Source organism: Aquarana catesbeiana, linkage group LG02 (genome assembly GCF_042186555.1).
Source record: "Aquarana catesbeiana isolate 2022-GZ linkage group LG02, ASM4218655v1, whole genome shotgun sequence".
NCBI lineage: Eukaryota > Metazoa > Chordata > Amphibia > Anura > Ranidae > Aquarana > Aquarana catesbeiana.
The window spans coordinates 583,718,893-583,743,796 of NC_133325.1; the positions used below are offsets into that span (position 1 = coordinate 583,718,893).

Here is a 24,904-nt window from a genome sequence, read left to right on the forward strand (position 1 = left end):
ATTGATTTAGGGTCCCTTTCACACGGGCTTTCCGATCAGGTCCACCTGTCAGTTTTTCAGGTGGACCTGATCGGATGCTCCATGTACCTCTATGGAGCTGACATCGGCTGATATATCCGATCCGGTCCTGTCTGTGAAATCCAGTTGGATGGAAACCCTATTTTCGGATGAAAATGGACAGGTGGTCCGTATTCATCTGATCTCCATTGAGGACAGTGGGGATTTAACAGGTCCATCTCCGCATAGTGAGCAGATCGATCCCTGCTGAGCAAAGCTGAGTCCGTACACGGACAAGCCCGTGGGAAAGAGGCCTTACTGTCTATATTTATAATTGATTTACACTGAACTTGGTATTAGTTCTTATTAACTATGATAGTTTTAAGGTGATCACTTCTGTGTATGCATACAAACCTGTCAATAAATTAATAAATGTAACACAGAATTTAACCCTTTTTTACAGACACCTAAAGCTATTATAGGGTGACAACGTTCAGTCGCTTTCTTCCAAATATGCTCCTGTATTGTCCTGTATTGTCACCGTCTGACACAAGCTTCTGAAGGACTCCCCAAGTGGCTCTGTCAACATCTCAAAATGTTGGCATACCTCCCAATAAGGATGAGCTCCAGCGTGTTCGCACACTCCACGTGCAGAGCCCGCCAGGAAGTTGGCGCTGCGCTAATCACAGGCAGTGAGACATTTCCCGATCTCTGCAGCCGCACATCAGGTAAATGTCTCACTGCCTGTGTTTAGCGCAGCGCCGTGCGCCGACTTCCTGGTGGTCTCGGCACGTGGAGTGTGCGAACACGCCGGTGCTCATCCTTACCTCCCAACATTTTGAGATGGGAATGAGGCACACCTACTAGCAAAAGTATGTAGGCATAGGACACGCACCCTTAAATGAGAATTACCTTTAAAAAAAAAAAAAAAGATTAGTTACATCCACAAAGGCTTTTTGTTTATCACTATTATTCCTTTATAATGGCTTTTAAAATCTACAAATGCGATTTAGAATTTGGATGGAAGGTTTAGCACTGGGAAACACTTTTGGAAAGATACATAGTGCAATTTATTGTATAGATAGATTGTATAACTATAGATCAGACCACAATGAGGGACAAATGAGGAAGAAAGAGGGACAGAGGGACTTTGTTCCAAATCAGGGACAGTCCCTCAAAATCAGGGACAGTTGGGAGCTATGGCATTGCACATGCACAGTCCACCGTTGTCACCATCAGCAACCCCCACAATAAAAACTGCCTGCATGTAAACAGGAAGTGACTGCAAAAAGCAGAACTGAAATGCAACAAATAAAAATGGGCTTCTTTAACGGGAAAAAAAGGCAATTGTTCTTGACAGTGTGCTCAAACAATGTTTAATGATATAAAGTTTCAGCCATTTGCCTATAGGGCAAGTCAATAAAAGCAGACATGCGTGGAGCTGAGCAGCGTGGGACACACCATACTGACACCCTCGTTCCTGTATCTCGCGCGCTGATTGGCTGGGAGAACAAGCGTCTTCCTCGGCTCGTGCGCGCGCTCATCTGACCGGAAGTGGCGGGAGTGCGCCGGCTCGGTAGGTGTGAATAGCACATGCGCGTTCTGGTGAGGTCCGGACAATCCCGGGGAGTTGAGTAGTAGTGAGCAATCGGGGGAAGAGGAGGGAGTCAGCCGCTATTATGGAGTGGAATGTACCACTGTGAAAGGAGGCTTGAAGCTTTCTCTATAGGGAGCTGAGCCCCGCAGGTGTGTCAGTGGTGTGGGGAAATAAGGCAGAGTTTGTTTTTATTTCTCTTGTGATTCATGTTCGTGTAGCTGGTATTCTGTGAGTGGAATGAGGGCTGGGAGAGTTGTGCAATGTTTGTAGAGATGGGGGGTGTTTCCAGCTGCATGAGATGTCTTCTGATCATACATAGTTGACAAACTTTCTAATTACCAGATTACTGAATGCGGCAAAGCCACCCATGTGACATATGGCCAACGCGGAGGTGACTGTCCCCATGGGGGATGTTGTGGTGATTCCTAGCGATTGTACGGAGGGCGAGGACCCTGAAGACACCAAGACGCAGGTTATCCTGCAGCTGCAATCTATTCCCCATGGGTAAGTGTGTGTGCAATGGAAACATTTCATTGTCCGCAGCATTAGGCCTCTCTTGCACGCAGACGTAATCGTTTACTGATGTATAAACTCAGGATCTTGTTGACAGAAAAGATCAAGGCCTTGCTCATACACATGTAAAGGCGTATACATGCATACGATTCTTCTCCCTCTTCTAATTGTCACTGTTGCTATGTATGTGCGTATGCCTGTAAATGACTGCACGCTAACGTAGCGTTTTCTGTTTTCATTTTAGGCCCCTTGCACGCTGCATTTTATTATTTTTTTTGAATAACCCAAAACTGAATGAATCCAGGGAGTGACGGGTTGAAATGGCGCCTGTACCCTAAAACTAGTGTTGCCACCTCATCCCTTTAAAGCTAAACAAGTATTGTGGCTGATTAAAGTGGTAATTAAACTCTGTGCCTTACCTGCATTAAATTCCCCTCAGAACCTGTTTAAAGGGATGAGGTGGCAACCCTACCGAAAACTGAAGGGAGGTGCTTCCAATATTATACCATTCAAAATAAATACACGCGTAAAAATGCACCTACAGAGATATGATTTTATTGGACATAAAAAGATCAATATTGTATCAGTGAGGCACAGGGGCCTAGTGTTCTAGTGTTTCCACTGGCCAGGTGGAGACACTGCAGAGGTAACAGGCAGTATCTGCCCTTAGGCACATGCTGAATATGTTTAGTAGCAGTACTCTGAAATTTATTATATTTTACCTGTAGCTTGGCCACCTCTGCACCCATCTGATGGGTAAGGGATGTTACGGGGATCCGCTTTCTTGCCATCAACTATTTTTCTAGCATTGAGTACCTCATGCTTCAAGTGGTTGTAAAGCCTTAAAGAGGGAGTAAACCCCGCAAAAGATTTCTTATTTTAATAATATTGCAATGTTTTTTTTTAAATTGCCAAGCAAGAGATATATAAATTACTCCTAAACGAGCGTTAGAAGTACCTTTTTTTTTTTTTTTTTTTTTTTTTTTTTTTTTGCGTTTGATTTTGCAGTATTGTCCGCGCCATTCTTTCTTCTGTTTTCCAAAGCCGATGCGGAGGTCATTTCCACCCTTAGTATGTATCCCTGCCGAAATCTCGCGCATGCGCCGTAGCGTTGTAACCAGACCTCGATCTTGATTGTCGTTACTACGGCAACAGAGCATTCTCAATGAAAACATGAAATGACTATCATTTAGGGGTGCAACGGATCGTTGCCGATCCGTGATCCGTAAGGAGCACTTTTCGGCCTCAGCCATAGGAAAGGCCGTGGCTTCGGCCTAGCTCCGGAGCCGGCGGCCATCTTAGTACACCCGGAAGCGGCCGCTGTCTCGACAGGAAGTGACGTTTCGTCGCCGCCATCTTGCTACACCCCACACTCCTGCACAGTACAATAATGATAGAGTGAGAAGGGGACAAGTGGACATCTTGTTACACCCACCGGAGTTTTAGATTTAAAAGCCATTTTCAACACAAAACTGAGCTTATATGCACAAATACTGTATTTATGCATATAAGCTCGGTTTTGTGTTGAAAATAGCTTTTAAATCTAAAACTCCGGTGGGTGTAACAAGATTTGTGTGTTTGTTTTTTTTTTTTTTTTGCTGATCCGAAAATGATCCGATCCGTGACTCTGTTGCGAGAATTGATCCGTTGCACCCCTACTATCATTGCTGCATCGCAAGACTTCTGTGCCGTTCAGAGGGGAATCTTGCTCACTGTAATTTCCCGACATGCAGGAAATCCAGAAACTGCACAATTTACATGCCGTTAATGAAAGAGCATACTGCGCAATCGCACATGACCTCATCAAAGATAAACAGACGATTTACATTGAAACTATACAAGTAAGTGCACTTTCACAGGCAGCGATCAGCTGCCTGTGTTATCTATCTGTTAAGATTAAGTTGACTCGGAGGGTTTACAACCACTTTAAGGTTTTTCACCTTAATGCATTAAAATGAAAATCCTTCTGCCCCCCCCCCCCCTTTCTTACCTGAGCCCGATCTGATCCAGTGATGTACTTGAGCGCTACGGCTCCAGCTGCTGCCGCTCTCTTCATTGGACAGATAGCAGCAGGAGCCATTGACTGTGTCAATGAAATTAGCAGAGGGACTCGAGCAAGCCCGTGGGGTGCCCCCATGGAAAGAGGCTTTCCGAGGGGGCACCAGGTGGAGTGCCGGCTGAGGAGCCCAGAGAAAGAGGATCGGGACTGCTGTGTACAAAAGCATTGCACAGAGCAGGGAAGTATAGGCATGTATGTTAAAAAAAAAAAAAAAAAAAATTGTTTAAACGCTTACAGTACTTCATGTTTGAAAAAGAGCCTGTATAGTGTCTTTAAATGTATTTTTAATAAAGAGCTATATGGATTGAATATTCTGGTATACATATCCTTAATGGGGGCAGCTTTCATTATATAACTTCTCACCAGTATTTTCTGTGACCTTCATGAAGCAAATTTTCTTCAATATTGTCTTACTGTGCCTTGTGTTGCTGTATAGAATTGACCATCCCTGTAGAGGCAGGGCCAGAACCGTGAGCAAAATGGTAATGTCATCACCAAGTCTCATGAGTAACAGCCCGAGGCAGCAGTGCATTATATATAAATAGGTTTTTTTTTCTTTTTTTTTTTTTTACACTGCAGATATACAGTTATAAGACTATGGGCACAGGCATGCCCCTTGTTGCCCTAACATATATGAAAGTGCTCTGTTTTCTCAGGAGAAATTTAAGGTACACTTTTGAGGGTATTGCTTAGGCACACAATATTTCTGAATGTTCCCTATAACATAGCAAATCTTCACTTTTTAAAGGGGATATGGGGGATGACATCCTTTTGAAAAGGCAAGCTCCTTGCCTTCTGTGCATTATCAACTATTGACATGTACTATGTATGCAGGTCAGTAGGGGTCAGAGTAGAGCTGCACGATTCTGGCTAAAATGAGAATCACAATTTTTTTTTTTTTTTTTTTTTTTTTTTTTTTTTTGCTAAATATCATGATTCTGTGTAACATGCTCAACATTAATGACAAGGCCTTCTTTTTTTTTTTTTCCCTAGTAATGGAGGTGGGTCTGTGGCGGACAGATCGGACACTTTTGACACTTTTTTTTTTTTTTTTTTTGGGACCATTGACTTTTATCCAACGATCAGTGCTATAAAAATGCACTGATTACTGTAAATGTCACTGGTAGGGAAGGGGTTAACACTGGGGGCGATAAAGGGGTTGAATGTGTTCCCTCATGTGTTTCTAACTGGTGGAGGGATGGGACTGATTGGAGGAACAGCAGATCTCTCTCCTCTCCTGTCAGAATGGGGATCTGTGTGTTCACATACACACATCCCTGTTCTGGCTCTCGTGCCCGCGATCGCAGGTTGCCGGCGGTCACGTGCATTGGGTCCCCTGTCATGCAGGGGGCCCGCATGCCTATCGCCCTTTAAGGTGCCAATGTACACCTACGGCGATTTGCGGGATCGTGCCGACCTGCCGCAGTATAATGACGGCAGCTGGTCGGCAAGTGCTTAAAGTGTGTGTGGTTTTTTTTTTTTTTTTTTTTTTTAATTGCGTTTAAAAGACCGCTGCGCAAATAGTGTGACATAAAATATTGCAACAGCCGCCATTTTATTCTCTAGGGTCTTTGCTAAAAAAAATATATATGTTTGGGGGTTCCAAGTAATTTTCTAGCAAAAAAATACTGATTTTTAACTTGTAAGCAACAAGTGTCAGAAAAAGGTTAATCTTTAAGTGGTTAAACTGACCTCATTTACAGACCGAAGTTCATCCCTTTGATCTAAGAAGGAAATGTTTCTCTTTTTATCTCCAATGATGAGAAAAACTTGGCAGGCTGCCTGGATTTTTTATTTTTTATTTTTTGTCAGAAGTGAGCAGAGAACTTTCTGCACTTCTTGCATAAAATCGGGAAAATGCTGTTTTAAGATGAGGAGAATAGAATCACGATTTCCATTCTTTAATCATGCAGCTCTAGGTCAGAGTGTAGTCCTTGCCTCCTTTCCATACTTTTTTAAAGACCAGGATGGGACTTTTAAGGTGCCGAAGAATCACAGCTTATCACAAGGTAAAATGTAAATTTACATTTTATTTCACATGAACATGCAATTCATGCAACAATGCAGTCACTTCTGCTCTACATGTTTCGCCCAGAAGAGCTTCCTCAGGAGTCTTAAAGGGTAACTCCGCTTTTGTGGGGGAAAAAAAAGCAAAGAAAAATTAATAAAGTGCATAAAATTGCGACACTAATCATATTGTAATTAAATGTTATTAAAAAATTTATCTTTCCTTTTCAATCTCCAGCTGCTGTAATTTTATGCGAATGCATTGCAATATGGTTACCTGGAGTTGTTCTGTACACCAAGGTTTCTCAACTCCAGTTCTCAAGGCACCCCAACAGGTCATGTTTTCAGGCCTGCCATTATTTTGCACAGGTGGTTTGATCAGTTTCAGCCTTAGTAATTACCAGAGCCATTTCATCTGAGGGAAATCCTGAAAACATGACCTGTTGGGGCTCCTTGAGGACTGGAGTTGAGAAACACTGTTGTACCACAGTGTGTACTGACCAGTCCCCAGATACATCATTTCCTGCTTACACAAACTCAAAATTTCCCGCGCTTAGGACAATGTTTTAAAGGAGAACTGCAGCCCCCCCAAAATAAATGGAAAAAGCCACCGAGGTGGAATCCAAAAAATCAAGAAATCTCTGGTGGGGAATGTGGCGCTGTTCAAAAATATATATAATAGGATACTAATATCCTACAAAGTGGTGGTAGTATATAAAAAATCCTGAACAAATAACATATCAGGTGAACGTGTCACAGGTGTCAAACAACATATAATAAAACATAAGATTGAAAAATCAAGTGCAAATGCGGTGTAAATAATCCTAGAAAAAAAATATATATGTGCACTCAAAAAAGGACAGCAAAAATAATAGTACTGATCTGCAAAATCGCAAAGGAAAAAGCATAAAAGATACCAAAAAAAAAAATTATATATCCAAAATATGTGCAGATACGAACAATAGTATGATAAATAGTGTAGTGATGTAGCAGAAAAAAATCACCATCCAAAAGATATTAATGTCCGAGCAGATTTAAAGTTCTATATATATAAAAATAAAAAGGAAAAAACTCTGTGAGAAGTGACTTTGCTTCCAAACGAATCCCGTGTAAATAATTGATCGTTGTGTAATCTCATTCTCTGGAATCCCCAATTGTGTCCCCACTAACCGGAAAGCCCAACCTGCAGGGGTAATGGGCAAATGAAAGTAAATCCACCAGCAGGAAATCGATCGATATTCCCCTCTGTGTTGCCGTGATCTTCCTGGTTGGGCTGTCAATGGTCTGTCAATGGTCCTCCAAAAAAGTCCACCAGATCATGTCCATATGTATGGGGAAGAGAGGAGCCTCATAGTGTAAATCCAAATTAACTTTTATTCAGTCCACTTACAAAGAATAGTTAAAAACAGTGACTAACAGATAAACCTGTTCAGCCGGCTAGTGTAAGGACGATGGCTGGAACAGTTACTGTTACTGTTATATATTATATATAACAGTAACAGTAACTGTTCCAGCCATCGTCCTTACACTAGCCGGCTGAACAGGTTTATCTGTTAGTCACTGTTTTTAACTATTCTTTGTAAGTGGACTGAATAAAAGTTAATTTGGATTTACACTATGAGGCTCCTCTCTTCCCCATACATATGGACATGATCTGGTGGACTTTTTTGGAGGACCATTGACAGACCATTGACAGCCCAACCAGGAAGAAGATCACGGCAACACAGAGGGGAATATCGATCAATTTCCTGCTGGTGGATTTACTTTCATTTGCCCATTACCCCTGCAGGGGTTGGGCTTTCCGGTGAGTGGGGACACAATTGGGGGTTCCAGAGAATGAGATTAAACAACGATCAATTATTTACACGGGATTCGTTTGGAAGCAAAGTCACTTCTCAGAGTTTTTTTTCCTTTTTATTTTTATATATATAGAACTTTAAATCTGCTCGGACATTAATATCTTTTGGATGGTGATTTATTTCTGCTACATCACTACACTATTTATCATACTATTGTTCATATCTGCACATATTTTGGATATATAATTTTTTTTTTTTTGGTATCTTTTATGCTTTTTCCTTTGCGATTTTGCAGATCAGTACTATTATTTTTGCTGTCCTTTTTTGAGTGCACATATATATTTTTTTTCTAGGATTATTTACACCGCATTTGCACTTGATTTTTCAATCTTATGTTTTATTATATGTTGTTTGACACTTGTGACACTTTCACCTGATATGTTATTTGTTCATGATTTTTTCACAGGATTTTTTATATACTACCACCACTTTGTAGGATATTAGTATCCTATTATATATATTTTTGAACAGCGCCACATTCCCCACCAGAGATTTCATCATTTCCTGCTTGTGTTATTGGCTTATCAATTTTCCCAGAAGTCTGCCTAAAATACAAGTCAGATTTCAGGCATCCCCTGCAACAAAATCTCATTTTTGGTGAGATACTTTCAATAAGAACACGTCTAAAGGGATGCAGGTCAAGCATATTTCCTCATTAGAGCCCTGTAGCTGCACACCTGACAGTTAATTATGAAACCACTCCCATTAGACCCACTCAGAACAGAGGCACAGAGGAATTTCTTCAGAATAACAAAGCGTAGGCATCTGCAATAAAGCTTGTTATAATCCTTGCAATGTACATTGATCACACCCAGAGGGTAATGTGTGTGTGTGTGTGTGTGTTGTTTTTTTTTTTTTTTTTTTTTCTTTTCCAAAAGTGGAGTTACACTTTCAGTGCTGCATATAGTTGATGCTATAGATGAAAAGGGCAAACATTTATAAACATTATAAATATTTCATATCAATATATGGATTACATAATTTCATTTTACAAAACTTTTTGTATATGTCTATATATTAGGGGGACAGTTCTACCAGATGCTTAAAAACAGGAACTTGACGAGTCAATTGAGTACGAGAGTTCCAATAGAAGCCGAGCTTGTGGGACGTTATATGACCATTAGTGGAATATGAGGAAAAACACCTAAAACATAAGGAATAGTTGAGTAACCTAAACCATCCAGACAGGAACTAGCCTGTCTTTGTATGAAATATTTACCTTTGTTGTGTTATACTAGGTTGTAACCAATGATTTATGGGTTCTGTCTTGGCAATATTCACAGCATATTGAATGTCGGATACTAAAGAATCTGTACATGCATATCTATTTCCTTAGGAATCTTTGGTTGGATTCTGCACGGAGGGTGGTTGTTATAAGCATCTACATTGGAGCTGACTCCCACTGATTCTAAATCATTTGGGCTACCTTCTCCTTAAGGGCCCTTTCACACTGGGGCGGGCGTCGGCGGTAAAGTGCCGCTATTGTAAGCGGCGCTTTACCGTCGGTATGCGGCCGCTAGCGGGGCGGTTAGGCGCTTTGCCGGCGGTATAGCCGCGCCATCCCATTGATTTCAATGGGCAGGAGCGGTGGAGGAGCGGTATACACTCCGCTCCTTCACCGCTCCGAAGATGCTGCTAGCAGGACTTTTTTTACCGTCCTGCCAGCACACCGCTCCAGTGTGAAAGCCCTCGGGGCTTTCACACTGGAATGAAAGCAGCGGCACTCTCGGGTCAGTTTGCAGGCGCTATTAGCGCAATAGCGCCTGCAAACCGCCCCAGTGTGAAAGGACCCTTATTTACTACCAATGATCCCCCTCCTCTTCCATCTCCAGTAGCTGAATACGCTTTGTAGTGGAAAAAGTGAACCAATTGGTTACAACCAAGGTCAAGATTTCATGGGTGTTTTTCTCATCTTCCTCCTATGGTCGCATAACGTCCCACAAGCTCGGCTTCTATTGGAACTCTCGTACTCGATTGACTCGACAAGTTCCTGTTTTTAAGCATCTGGTAGGCCTGTCCCCCTAATCCTATCTATAGACCTATAGGGAAAGTTTTGTGAAATGAAATTATGTAATCCATATATTGATATGAAATATTTGTAATGTTTTATAAATGTTTTGTTCTATGCAGCACTCTTAAGACTACTGAGGAAGCTCTAATGGGCGAAAAATGTAGAGCAAAAGTGGCTGCATTGTTGCATGGATCGCATGTTCATGTGATAACTTTTAGTACCTTTTTTAAATTTTGTTATGAAATAAAAATTTAAATTTACATCTTATCTTATGTGATAAGCTGTGATTCTTCAGCACCTTAAAAGTCCCGCCCTTATATTTTAAAATTGGTAAACTGGGAGGGCATGCCTCTTTTGGCCCTTCACTGCCCAATTACATAATTAGTTGCTTTCCATACTTGTTTGGGGTTAGTCACTCAAAGTAATGCCTGCTACACATGATGAGGTTATTTTTTTTATTTTTTGCATGCTAGTCTCATATCAAAAATGACGAGTTTATTAAAGTTACAATAATTCTTGTATGACAGAATAAAAAATTGGAAGTAATGTATTTGTATTGTATTTTTGAACGACAACTGTACTGATTAACCACTTACCGACTGGCCACTATATATATATATATATATATATATATATATATATATATATATATATATATATATATATATATATATATATATATATATATATATATATATATATACATATATTTTGTCATTACTTTAAAGATGGATATCTCAGTAACGGCAGCAGTTGGTGCCACAACCGAGGTATCCATCTTTAGGGCCGGCGGTTCTGTACACGATAATGGTGGTCTCTGCGGTGGGTTCACCGCGAGATCACCGTTATCTGCGGTGGGAGAGGTGCCCCCTCCCGCGCCCTCCGCCGCTTACCGGAGCCGCCGGTAGTGGTGGAGGCAATCGGGTCCTCTCACTTCCTCAGTATGGAGACGAGTGAGGCTAAGATGGCGCCCACCCGTCTCCATACCATAGGACGGCCAGAGCGACGTCACTACTTCAGCCATGATGGATCTGAAATTACATTTTCTCTTTAAATGTAAGGACTCATTCTTGCTGGTAGTTAGCATCTTTTAATATTTGCAAACAAAATGAAGGTTTCCTATTTAGAATAATATGTCAGGTTAGTAAAACAGCGATATTGGAGCCAATTTCATTCATACAGTTTGTAGTGTACATAGATTTGCAAAACAATGAGATAAAAGTATATTCCTGAATTTTGTTTTATCTTATGGTTATTGTGAGACTGCATCAATGCAGTGCATGTTATCTCAGCTTGCAGAGCTTGGATTCATTGAATGAGTTTACCAAAAAATTTAAATATTGCAGAATATACAGCCTCATGCTACATAACTAAGCTCCATTTCATGCTGAATAAGCAAAATTATTAATGTATCTTAAATAGAAAACTATCATTAGATTTTTACTCCAAAAGCATTTTATTAAAATACATTTGCAAAAAATCAGATTTAAATCAAAATCCTTTTTTTATTTTTTTTTTATCTCTTAGACTATCAGATTATTGTACGATCACTTCAAAAGAGGTATTTTTCGTATACTTTTCTGATCATGTGTGAGGGCCTTAATGAAGTTATTGAGTCAAAGACAAAGCATTTGCAGAATTGGAGGCCAGCAAGCTCAGCCTGTGTGTTTTCCCCATTAAAGTATCGTCATTGATTCTCATATTTTATCTGTTTGCATATTATATATCTATGGCTCTAACAGTATGATGTTCTGGCCATACAGAATGTACGAGGAGATGTCGGATACCAATGCAGCTGTTGTGTCTCTTGAGACTCACACTCTAAAGATGGGTGATACCTTAGGTTAGTGAACAAACTTTTGCTGTACTTACCTTTTTTTTTTTTTTTTTTTTTTTTTTTTTGAGAAATTCTCTTTACTGCTGTTAATAAACTAACTCCCTTCACTTGTAGATGGTGGTACAGTAGAACTGGGTGAGGACATTGACATTGCATATCCCATCACCTGTGGGGACAGCAAGGCTGTTTTACTGTGGAAGAAATTTGTTTGTCCTGGAATCAATGTCAAATGTGTCAAGGTAATTGGATAAGTACTTTCTTTCTTTCCCTTTTTTTTTTTTTTTTTTTTCTATACTTGTGTGTATAAAACACACAGTACTTACATGTGTTATTCACCTGCCACTGTCTCACTGCAGTTTAATGAACAGATGATTAGTCCAAAACACTTTGTACATTTGGCTGGAAAATCAACTCTGAAAGATTGGAAGCGAGCCATCCGCCTGGAGGGAGTCATGCTAAGGTGGGCACCTCTGAACATTCCTTTGCAAAATGGCTGCATCATTGTCCTTTGCAACCATTAAATTCTAAAGTATGTGAAAATCTTTGCCTTCTTGAATTAAACTTCTAAAGAGAAATTCTGGGGCAATCTTCTGCTAATTCTGAAGACGCTAGTTGCCTGGCTGTTTTTAGCTTTGGCGTCAACTTCACTGATCCAGTAGAGTGAGAGAGAGATATTTTGATAAAGATCTCTCTATCTCATATTTTTTGTTTTTGTGTGTGTATATATGTATGTGATCCTGTGATAGTCATTTTAAACAGATGGCCAGTGACCGCTAGCCAACATTTTTTTTTTTTTTTTTTTTTTTTTTTTTTTTTTTTTTAGGAGAGCCAGCATTCGTTTCTCTTATGAAAAGTTTGCTTTAAATGATCCCCACCGAACACAAAGGCTTTGGAAACCTGATGTTTTCCATACAAACTGTTGTCAGGAGTCTGGTGTATACATTGCCTTTTGTATACCACCAGAGTTAATTATGTTTCTGTAAGAAATATTTGCAGAACACAGGAAGTGCCAATATACTTTTATCAGGAAGAGCAATGACATTTATCAATATTTTTTTTCTCTTTTCTGCAGAAAAATGATGGATTCAGGGCAGATTGACTTTTATCAGCATGATAAACTTTGCACGAACACTTGCCGAAGTACAAAGTTTGACCTTCTGATCAGCAGCGCTCGGGCTCCTGTTCCTGGACAAACTAGTGTGGTACAGACCCCAACTTCAGAAGGTATGGATTTATTTTTTCACTTAAATATCTGAGATCTAGTTTTAAAGGACCTTTATTGTTGATTCCTGATGGCCTTCGTAATTACAATAAGGCAGGTCTGTGGAACTCTTTCTGAAATCTAGGAGATGGCTAGCTTGCTTTGAGTATGAACATGCACTCCCCCAAATATATCCCCCTCCCCTCCTCCTCCAAACAATAGTCGTAAGTACAGGGTTTCTACTTCCTTTCTGTCCCATAGTAGGCATACGTAGTCTTCCTCCTTACACTCCCTAAACCTTCATAGTGACCAAACCTCGAAGTATTCATTAATGACTTCTCTCCTTAGACTTTTTTTAGTTTTATAATGAACAGCTGACCCTATGCACTCTGTAGACTGTGGGGAAGCAGCATCCAGCTTCCTCTGCATTCTGTGTCATATACAGATAAGACACATGGCATGGTGTGGAGCAGTGTTAATTTAATCAACAAAATGAATGTTTTTTTGTTTTTTGGACTAAAATCCAATGAAAACAATTCAGATGACTAAAACTGCATTTTAGTCAAAAGGCTATGACTAAATCGAAAGTTGACGTAAACATTAACACTGGTTATATATAACAATGGCTAAATCTGTGTAGTTCATGTTCAAACCTTAATACCATAAATATAGTTTTTCGATTTTTACTCTAGTATGAGTTTAGAAATTCTGGAGAAATGCTTAAATAGTGCATTACAATTTAACTAAGCCCATTCGATTTTAGTCGACTAAAAAGTACTGGAGATTTTCATCAACTAAAATATGACCAAAACCATTCATATGACTAAAAAAAATACAACTAAAACAGCATTTTGGTCAAGACTGTGACTATAACTGAGTAGAAATTTGACGTCAAAATTAACACTGGTGCGGAGCCAGTTAGGTTCATCTTCTCCAAAGTTTTCGGAGTGTGGCAGGTCACTTGCCTGGTGAAGAGTTCCAAATGACTCTTCTGGGAAGCATGCCCTAGTCTCCATGGGAATTTTTTCAAGGGTTTTTGCCCACTGGAATTTTTTATTTTGTTTTTATTAGAGGAGTACATTTTTCTCTTATTTGCAAGCTACACAGTTCGATAATTTGATTGGGTCTTTCTCTGTTACAGTAAACATTTTGTGGGATTAAATTATTCCCTGCTCTTGTAAAAGTTGCATTCAATTTGGCCTGCTTTTGGCTATAAAGTTAGCCGCTTATAAGAGACCTATAACAGTGTTTTGTTCTCTAGTTCCACAGGACTCACTCTTGTACCCACTAGCATGTTTTATTTTTTGTATGCATCACAAGTCGTCCTGCATATGGTTTTGCAAGCATCAGCATTGTTATCAAAATCATTCTAAACATCAAGTGCACGACTAACTATCCAGTCATATTTGTTTTTCCCTTGCTAGGCAGTCTTTCTTCTGTTACTTTGTCTGAGGAGACCATTGAGGATGGCAGTACAGAGTGGAGTTCTGGACTTACTGCCACACTGCAAGTAAACCGAGATGACCAAAGCAGGAAAGATGGAGAAGAGATATCGGGTAAGGCAAGATAGAAACCATACAGCCATCCAGTACTTTTGGCCCAGGAGCTCTACATTCTAGAATAAAGCCCAGAGCTTTTGCCACCAAAAACAAATTGGAATTTGTGTGTGCACAGGTGTCCCTTTATAGATTGCCTATGTCAAACCATTAGCTTCACACTGTCACTTATCTGTAGACCTCCGCTAACCTTTGCTAAAAATTCATATAGAAGCCATTCAATTTTAAAGTTCAGAAAAAATCGTGAAAAAACTATTTTAAAATTGACAAATTTCACTTTATCCCTATTTATGAACTTTTAAAATTGAATGGATTCTGTATGGATTTTTTGTTATGTTGATGTTCTTTTGCTGATCTATACACTTTGGAATCACTAAAGAAATGGACACTTGGACACCTACTCATTGATCATTTTTTTTAACACTTTAATGTATTTGCACATTTAAAACATTTGCACCTTATGATGTCTTAAAGTGACAGTACACTTTCATTTTTTTCATTCTATTTTTCATTTAATCTTCCAAGGATGTTTATCACGTACTCTGTCACATTGGTAACACTTAGCAGCGCCAATCTTACCCATATATAAATTTCTCAAAAGGAGCTGGACAAACAGTGTCTGCATGCAACTCATTATGGGACACTGAAAGGCCAGCATTTGGTGTGCCAGAAGTATAGCAACAGCTGTACTCCTGGCCCTCAGTAAAAATGTAACTAGAAGAGATGTCCGGGAGATGGCTTACACCTCGTTAGACTTAACCCCTTGCAAGCTGGCACATTCTGAAAAGTTCTGCCATTCCCGGACTTTTTCATTAAGTGCCTTCTGAGCTGCTTCAAGCTACTTTTGTTCTCCTGTTGACATGGAGAGCGAAATAGTTTGGAGATAGATGACTCTACAAACTTGTGTATGTAAGTATTTAACATTGTTCAGTGTAGAGCTCCTTAGATGCTAGGTTCTGGAGGGAAAGGAAGGAGGTATTTCAGTGCAGTGGGTAGAGGAAACCCTAACAAATTTGAGCAATTTATCCTCAAAGTTTACAGTAAAAGCACTTTGTCTCAGTAGCTTAGTTCATCCTGCCCTCTTTCCCACCATAGGAACAATATTTGTGTTTAAATTACAAATTGGAAGGCTCCTTTGTCACTGTTCGGAGGGGGAAGTAGGATGAGCTGCTCCCCCGTCACCTGTTTTGCCTTTGCTGTAAAATGTAAGGATGAACTGGTCAACAGAGCCTGCAACCACAAAGGTCAACAAGGACTTGTTTTTAAAGTTCATTCACAAATTAAGGATATGTTAATACTAAAATGTCCATGCCCTGGTAAGTTATTTTTTAGGGTGTACCATGCAAGAGTGAATAAAAGCCGCAGCTGTACTTGGAGACAAGAGCAACAAATCATAAGGATCTACCGTGCTGCTTTAGTGTGTGTGTGTGTGTGTGTGTGTGTGTGTGTGTGTTGTGCGGGGGGGGTTTCTTTGTAATTTTTTTTTTTTCTTTTTTTTCCTCTTTTAGAAGAGACACTGCTTTTCTGGAAGGGAATCTCTGATGTGGGACTCATGGATGAAGTTATCAGCAAGGTCCAGAATGAAATTGAAGATCTCTTGAGTGGTGTCGAGCAACGAAGTGACCAAACACCTTTGCAGACCTCAGGTTATTTATCTCTTGGTCGAGTAAAGTGGTGATAAATCCTCCAGTAGTTAAGCACTTTCAGCAGCTGATTTAAAGTGGGGTTCCACCCATAAAAACAAACATTCCTGAAAAATTAAAAAAAAAAAAAAAAACATTTTGGATATTTTTTTTTTTTTTACATATCTGAAAGCCTGTTGCTAGGTGGTCCCTAGTAGTCTGCCTCTTCCTTTGCCTGGGCTGGTGACATCACTCCCGCCTCGGCACAGGAAGGGCTCCGCTCTGTTCCCTCCCTCCTGTCAATCATCTGGGACCCATTACAGGTCCCAGGTGATTGAGCTGCCAATCACGGCGCGCAGCGCCGCTCGCGCATGCGCAGTGGGTGCCAGGCTGTGAAGCCACAGCCTGGCGCCCACAGTTGAAATGCCGACGAGCGGGGGGGGGGGGGGGGACGAGCGGGGCTTCGATCCCCCGCATCGCTGGACCCAGGGACAGGTAAGTGTCCAATTAAAAGTCAGCATCTGCAGTATTTGTAGCTGCTGACTTTTCATTTTTTTTTTTTTTTATGGACCCCCTGGGTGGAACCCCACTTTAATCACTTCTAAAATAAAATTCTTGATAGAATCCATTGATGCTGAGTGGAACGGAACAGGCATGAATCACAGGTGTAGCAGTGGTGGTTTTTTTTGCTATTGTTTTTGTTCAATTTTTTTTCTATTGAAAAATATAATGCATCATATATTGTAACAGAAATATGCAGTAGCATATGGTAAAGGGTGGCATATCAAACTGATGCTATATCCCTACATTACAGTCTGCATACTATTCAGAGAACGAAGTAACCACACATGGTCCTGGTTCGTGAACTCAACAGGAATGTGTTAAATGTCTGGTGTGGTACATTGTGTCACCAACTCTGAAGCCTATGCAAAGGGAAACTAATAAGAGTAAAATGGGAGCGAAAAGAGGGGAAGGGTATAGGATTCCGCGGGTTCTTGTTTGTTTTTTATTTTTTTCAAGAATAGCAACTAGTCAGAATTTACACCGCTGAAGTCAAACATTGGGTTTGATTGGTTGCTATGGGTTACTGCATTTAGGGTGTAAGGTGTATTAAACCTAAAAGCAAACATGTTATTTTATTGCGGCTTACTAGTTCTTAGATGCGGCGTTCTTTCCCTTTTTCACCTGGTGATATGGCTAGTAAGTCTGTTTTTAACAGAACAAGCTCTCCTTTAAATGTAGCAATTAGAGTGAGACAAACCATTTACGGTCAGGCGGGTGCTTACAATGACTAGCTTATATTTATTCATGTAAAACCTTTATCCCAAAAGATAAATGTTGCTGTAACTGCAGTGCAAGTTTGAGTTTGGCTTCAATTAGTGTAACTAAATTGGCTAGTCCATCTAACACTCCCCTCTCCCAGACTGACAATGCTGCTGTCCAAAGGGGATAACTTTGCCCCTTCATCAAGAGTGGGGGCACTCTTAATGCAGGAGTTGTTACTGGCCAGATCACCAGGTGAAAACAGAGATAAAACCCTTAAAGAAAACAAACGCAGCCACCACATCTAAGGACTGGTAAGCTGCAATATATTACATTTTTTGATTATCGATTTAATACTGCTTTAAGGGCAGCCCTGACAATACTTTTCATTGACTGGAGCACAAAGTATTGTTGGATTAATAAAGTTAGTGGAAGAATATTTTAGTGTTTTTCCTGAGGTAGTATCTCTCCCATATATATGCAAGAAACTGTACTCGCATTTCCATCAGAACAAGATGATCATATAAGACATACAGGGGGCACCCCCTTCCCTGCTCCTATACAGTGGGGATGGAAAGTATTCAGACCCCCTTAAATTTTTCACTCTTTGTTATATTGCAGCCATTTTGCTAAAATCATTTAAGTTATTTTTTTTTTCTCAATGTACACACAGCACCCCATATTGACAGAAAAACACAGAATTGTTGACATTTTTGCAGATTTATTAAAAAGAAAAACTGAAATATCACATGGTCCTAAGTATTCAGACCCTTTGCTGTGACACTCATATATTTAACTCAGGTGCTGTCCATTTCTTCTGATCATCCTTGAGATGGTTCTACACCTTCATTTGAGTCCAGCTGTGTTTGATTATATTGATTGGACTTGATTAGGAAAGCCACACACCTGTCTATATAAGACCTTACAGCTCACAGTGCATGTCAGAGCAAATGAGAATCGTGAGGTCAAATGAAACTGCCTGAAGAGCTCAGAGACAGAATTGTGGCAAGGCACAGATCTGGCCAAGGTTAAAAAATTCTGCTGCACTTAGACCCCTTTCACACTGTTGTGTTTTTCAGGTGCTTTAACGTTAAAAAAAGCGCCTGAAAGAAGCCTCATCTGCAATCCCAATGTGAAAGCCCGAGTGCTTTCACACTGTGGCGCTGCGCTGGCAGGGCGTTAAAAAAAAAAAAAGTCCTGCAAGCAGCTTCTTTGCAGCTCATTCGTGTTTTTGCCACTGGACTGGGTGTGCCGATGACCCGAGCCCTTTCACACTGCCAACTCCCGAAAAATGCCTGAAAAACACCCCAGTGTGAAAGGGGTCTTAAGCCGAGCTCTACCAGCGTTTTTCAGGCGCTAGCAGTGTGAAAGGGCTCGGGCTTTCACATTGGGATTGCAGATGAGGCATTCAGGTGCCTTTTTTTTTTTTTTTTTTTTTTTTTAATATGCTAAAGTGCCTGGAAAAACGCCCCAGTGTGAAAGGGGTCTTAAGGTTCCTAAGAGCTGAGGCGTGTCCGGGATGGCAGAGGGAGCAGACATGTAAGTTCTGAGCTCCCACAGATCGGCTTTTAAATCCTCTTTTCTGGGGTGCAGCGGCCACAAAACGACCCTCCTGTGCCCCCTTACCTCCTGAGACACCCCTGGGGTATGCACAGGAGGAAATCTCAGCTAAAATCCCGGAAAAAGGCCGCACCGCGGACAAGGTCGAAGCTGCGGCCTTGCCTAAATCTCCTGCCCAGATGGAGAACCAGACCATTGGATCGAACGAACCGGAGCGGCGGACTTCAAGGCTGTAATGCAGGCCATAACCTCCTTGACTGAAAAAGTGGACCATATACAGACCCACGTGGAGTTTATCAGGAAGGATTTTAAATAACCCTGAGAGGCCGCATGCAGGAGGTGGAGCAGAGGGTTTCCCATAATGAAGACATGGTACGTGATCATGGGGCTGATTTACATGTGCTGGAGGCCAGGGCAGAGGGTGCCGAAAATCGCAACAGAAGGAACAACTTGCGCGTTTTGGGCCTTCCAGAGGGTGCGAACCCCACCGCATTTGCAGAACGTTTGTTGCAACAATTGCTCCCTTCAGCATGTTTTTCCCCATTCTTCACCGTGGAAAGAGCACATCTCATACCTTCCACCAGGGTCCCAAAGGGAGCACCACCCCGCACCTTCATCTTTAAATTACACGGTGATGGAGGCGAGGACTCAGGGGGAACTCCGCTTTGAAAATGCCAAACTCCTGATCTTCCCAGATTATTCGCTGGAAACGCAGAAACAGCGGAAATCATTCGACGCAGTGAGGGCCAGACTCTGAGCCAAGCATATCAAGTATATTTCCGGCCAGGCTGTGGGTGGAAGACGGTGAATCGGTGCGATTCTTCACTACTCCTGAGGATGCCTCCACGTGGTTTTACATGCTACCCCGCAGATAAGTTACCCTAAACAAGGGAAGCTGTTTATTTCTAGTTGAGTGAGCCATGACCAACTGGTGCCTTTTAAAGATGTGCCTCCTTTATTCACTGGCCTGATCACTACTCCTGGCCCAGAAGGCTCCCCATGTGTTACAAGTCACCTTGCCTTAAGGTACACGGGAGCCCGGGGTTTCATTGGTCCCCACCCTATTGCATAGTTCCTTGAGATGTTCTAGCAGGGGAGGCGGGAGTTAATTGTTCCTTTGCATACCCTCCTTCTCCCCCCCTTTCCCCTATTCCTTCCTATCTATGTTGGTCATGGCCAGGAAAATATAACGGTTTCTGCAACGTTGAAGTTCAAGATTGTACCCCCGGCTGTTCCCGGGAGACTGCACCCGCTTCTTGTGATCCGATCTCCAGCAGAGGACTAGATGTTCCTCATCTGACCGCTGAACTGTGGATGCTGTTCCGCTCACGGTACCCCATTACAGGCATGTTTGCCTTGGTTCTGGGTTGGGATCCCAAGCCTCCCCGGGGTTTGGGTCAGGGTTGGCGGGGTGGGGGGGCATGGTTGGGAATGTTCTGTTATAACCTGTCTTATTGTTTTTTCACAAGCGATGCACTTATGTTTGTCACAAGATATGCAGGATGCTACGTTTTGACCTTTTTGGGGGTCCAGACCTTGCATCTGATCTTGCTGGGTGATCTATGGATAGAAAATGTGATACCGAGCATAGATGGCTGATTGTACTATAATCTCATGGAACACCAGGGGTTTGAATTCCTCTGTTAAAAGGTCACTGGTGTTCCAATTCCTTAAAACATACCACCCCCAAATTTGTATACTACAGGAGACACACCTGACGGGAAGCATACTCCTGAGTCTTAAGCCCCATACACACGATAGGACTTTGTGCAAACTTTCCCTTGGATTTTTGTAAAAAGGGCGTTGCCCATAAGTTTGTCTTGCATACAGACGACAGGAATTTTCCAGCCAACTGTCACCATATCACGTGGTTTTTCAGCTCTTTACCACCACCCTTTGGTCAACTTCTGTATTGTTGTCTGATATTGTGTCAATCTCGCCACTTTTATTGGCGAGATTGACACCTTGCGAGCCGGGTTCACACTGGTGCGGGGATCCTAGTTGGATCCCTGCGAATGCCAGGCACTGTGTTTGGTATGAATCCTGAGTGGGAACGCCGTGCCAAATTTTAAATAAAAAACCGGCATGGGTTCCCCTCCAAGGGCATACCAGGCCTGATATGGATATTAAGGGGAACCCCCTACGCCGAAAAAAAAAACGGCGTGGGGGTCCCCCCAAATCTATACCAGACCCTTATCTGAGCACGCAGCCGGGCCAGTCAGGAAAGGGGGTGGGGACGAGCGAGCACCCCCCCCATCCCCCCCCCCCCCTCCGCTTGAACCAGGCCGCATGCCCTCAACATGGGGGCTGGGTGCTTTGGGGGAGGGGGGCGCCCTGCGGCCCCCCACCCCAAAGCACCTTGTCCCCATGTTGATGAGGACAAGGGTATCTTTCCGACAACCCTGGCCATTGGTTGTCGGGGTCTGCGGGCGAGGGGCTTATCGGAATCCAGGAGTCCCCTTTAATAAAGGGGCCCCCAGATCCCGGCCCCCCACCCTATGTGAATGAGTATGGGGTACAGCGTACCCCTACCCATTCACCTAGGGGAAAAAAGTGTCAATAAATAAAACGCACTACACAGGTTTTAAAATTAATTTATTAGGCAGCTTCAGGGGTCTTCTTCTGACCTTCGGGGTCTCTCCGGCGTCTTCTCCCTCTCTCCGGTGTCGTCTCTGCTCTCTCTGGTTCTTCTCCGGTGCCTTCTTCCTTCTGCCGGGCTCCTACGCTATCTTCTGCTCTTTTGCCAGCGGAGGAGCCTAGACATCTGGATCATCTTCTTCCCTCTTCTCTTCCAGAGATGTTGACACGACGCTCTCTCCGACTGTAATGCTGTCTGTGCGCTCTGCTATGACTTTTATATAGGCGGTGACCCCGCCCCCCTATGAGGTCAGAGTCCCGGGGCATGCTGGGACTGTGAGGTCATAAAGGGGCGTGGTCATAGGATGACATGACCATGCCCCCTTATGAGATCACAGTCCCAGCATGCCCAGGGACTCTGACCTCATAGGGGGGTGGGGTCACCGCCTATATAAGTCCATCGCGGAGCGCTCAGAGACCATTCCAGCCGTCGTGTCCACATCGGAAGAAGGAAGAAGATGATCCAGAGGTCCGGGCCACCGCTGGCAAAAGAGCAGGAGAAGATAGCGGTGGAGCCGGCAGAAGATCCGGACACCAGGAGAAGACGCCGGAGAGACCCCCGGAGTCGGAAGAAGACCCTGGAGCTGCCTAATAAATTTTAAAACCTGTGTAGTGTGTTTTATTATTGTCACTTTTTTCCCTAGGTGAATGGGTAGGGGTACGATGTACCCCATACTCATTCACAAAGGGTGGGGGGCTGGGATTCGGGGGCCCCCTTTATTAAAGGGGGCTCCCGGATTCCGATAAGCCCCTCGCCCGCAGACCCCGACAACCAACGGCCAGGGTTGTTGAGGAGAGGCCCTTGTCCTCATCAACATGGGGGCAAGGTGCTTTGGGGTGGGGGGGGGGGGGGGGCGCAGGGCGCCCCCCTCCCCCAAAGCACCCACCCCCCATGTTGAGGGCATGCAGTCTGGTACGGCTCAGGAGGGGGGGTGCTTGCGGTCTGGTATGGATTGGGGAGACCCCCCACGCAGTTTTTTCGGCATAGGGGGTTCCCCTTAAAATCCATACCAGACCGAAGGGCCTGGTATTCCCCCAGAGGGAAATTCCCTCTCGCGCTCGCCGCAGTAGGAAAATGTGTTTTTCCTATTGCAGCCAGCACGAGATGTACAGTACACTGTCGCCGAGAACTGGAAATATTCTCGTGGCTACGTACTGTAGTTTGTACAAAAGTCCGATGCTTTTGTGTACACAAGATCGGACTTTGCTCCATCGGACTTTTGTTGCGGAAAAGTTTGTCCGTTCGCACAGCCAACAAAAGTCCGATGGAAACAGAAAAAGTTTGTCCGATGCAGCGTACACACAGTCGGATGTTGCTCCAAAACAGCTAATTTGCATGTTTGTTGTCAAAAAGTCCGATCGTGTGTACGGCCCTTTAGACGACCCTGGGTGGGACACCAATAGCTAGTGGTGGTGGGATTGTACCTACTATCCAACCCCCCCCCCCCCCCCTCCCCTTCCGGCCTCTATAAGAATACTTAACTAACTTATCTCAAAAATAGCTGCCTTTGGCACAGATAATGTGGTAATACTAGAGAACTTTAACCTGGTCCCGGATCCTGCATTGGACAGGCTCACGCCCGGAGTGGGCTCGCCTTCCGAGCTGGTCTCATGGGCTGAGGCATCTAATTTGACTGACGTGTGGAGGTGGCGTCACCCTTCTCGGCGGGCCTACACATGTCATTCAGCCTCACACAAGACCCTATCGCGTATAGATCTTGCATATGTGTGGGGGGGGGGGTCTGTCTTGCCCAGGGTCCGGGACATTAATATACTTCCCCGTGGAGTATCCGATCACGCTCCGCTTGCTTTAAAGCTTTGTGTGTATAATGCTCCGGGGGAGAGTCTATGGAGACTGTCCAGATTTTGGCTGTCCAACTCCAGGATATCTGTACCATATAGATCCGAGGCGATACATTATTGGCGGGACCTTGACTATTTTGTGACTCTGACCACATCCTGGGATGCATTTAAGGCCTTCACTAGGGGTAGCTTACAAAGCACATCCGTAGGATCCGGACAGATTTGAGGAAGGAAACAGAGGGCTGAGGAGAAGGTAGCTGCATTAGAGGCGGAATATTCCACGACGGGGTCCCCTGGGGTGTACTCAGACTTCCAGGCAGCCTTGTGGGATGTTCTCTTACTACGCACGGCGGCCACAAAAAACACATTTCTACACCAGTCCCAAAGAATTTTTGAACACTGAGAAAAAACGGGCAGCATGCTGGCATGGCTGGCGAGGGAAAGGTCCTCCCCCAGGTGACTATCTCAAGCATATGCGATTCAGACGGGATGACTTTGACCGATCCCACAGATATTAATAACAGATTTGCATCATTCTATAAAGAGCTCTATGGCTCCCGGATGGGGTGCTCGGATGAGGAGCTGACAGCATACCTCGACGGGGTGGAGCTCCCTTGCCTGACATCCACAGGTAGGGAAGCATTAGATGGCCTGATCCTAATAGAGGAAATTCAGCGGGCAGTAGCCTCTTTACAAAATAGTAAAACACCAGGTCCAGACGGCATTCTGGAAAACATACACTGAAGAAATACTCCCATCGTTTAAATTAATGCTCCAAATAGCTATGGAAGAGGACTCGCTGCCCCCGACAATGGTGGTCATTCTTAAACCTGGTAAGCCCCCTGATCAGTGCTCCTCGTATAGGCCAATTTCACTCATTAACGTTGACGCCAAGCTATTGGCCAAAGTATTGGCTGGACGTTTGAACACTGATCATGGCACTGGTCCATCCAGACCAGTTTGGATTCATGCCAGGAAGGGGGACTGATATTAACATTAGACGCCTCCTTACACATCTTTCTAGGGCGGGCGGGGACAGTCCGGAGGTGGTAGCCTCTTGACGCTGAAAACTTTTGATTCGGTCGAGTGGTGCTACCTCTGGGCTGTCCTGCGCAAATTTGGATTCGGCCCTCGCTTCATTAGCTGGGTGCAAATGTTGTACCATAACCCTATGGCTCGCATACGTACCAATAACTCGCTGTCATCGCCCTTCCGTCTATCTAGGGGCACTAGACAGGGCTGTCTGCTCTCTCCAGGGCTGTTTGCCCTGGCCATGGAACCCATGGCTGCCCGTATCAGATCCACCCCTCAGTACAAGGCATCCAAGTAGGGGTAATAATGGACAAAATATCCCTATATGCCGATGATACCCTTCTCTTCCT

At 43.2% G+C, this 24,904-nt stretch overlaps 1 protein-coding gene across 4 annotated transcripts in view; it reads left to right on the forward strand.

The window, feature by feature from the left end:
* Positions 1-1,493: 1,493 nt before the first annotated feature.
* GMEB1 (glucocorticoid modulatory element binding protein 1) overlaps positions 1,494-24,904 on the forward strand; it is a 43,557-nt gene continuing 20,146 nt past the window's right edge. The window contains exons 1-8 of one of the 4 annotated variants that reach the window (XM_073616204.1): positions 1,494-1,573; positions 1,937-2,098; positions 11,786-11,886; positions 11,995-12,119; positions 12,237-12,340; positions 12,953-13,104; positions 14,506-14,637; positions 16,146-16,283. In XM_073616204.1, the coding sequence (XP_073472305.1) occupies positions 1,971-2,098; positions 11,786-11,886; positions 11,995-12,119; positions 12,237-12,340; positions 12,953-13,104; positions 14,506-14,637; positions 16,146-16,283 (880 nt within the window). In that variant the 5' untranslated portion in view covers positions 1,494-1,573; positions 1,937-1,970. Of the gene's footprint in view, positions 1,744-1,936; positions 2,099-11,785; positions 11,887-11,994; positions 12,120-12,236; positions 12,341-12,952; positions 13,105-14,505; positions 14,638-16,145; positions 16,284-24,904 lie in introns of all 4 variants that reach the window. The other 3 variants (XM_073616205.1, XM_073616203.1, XM_073616206.1) reach the window with 3 other exon arrangements.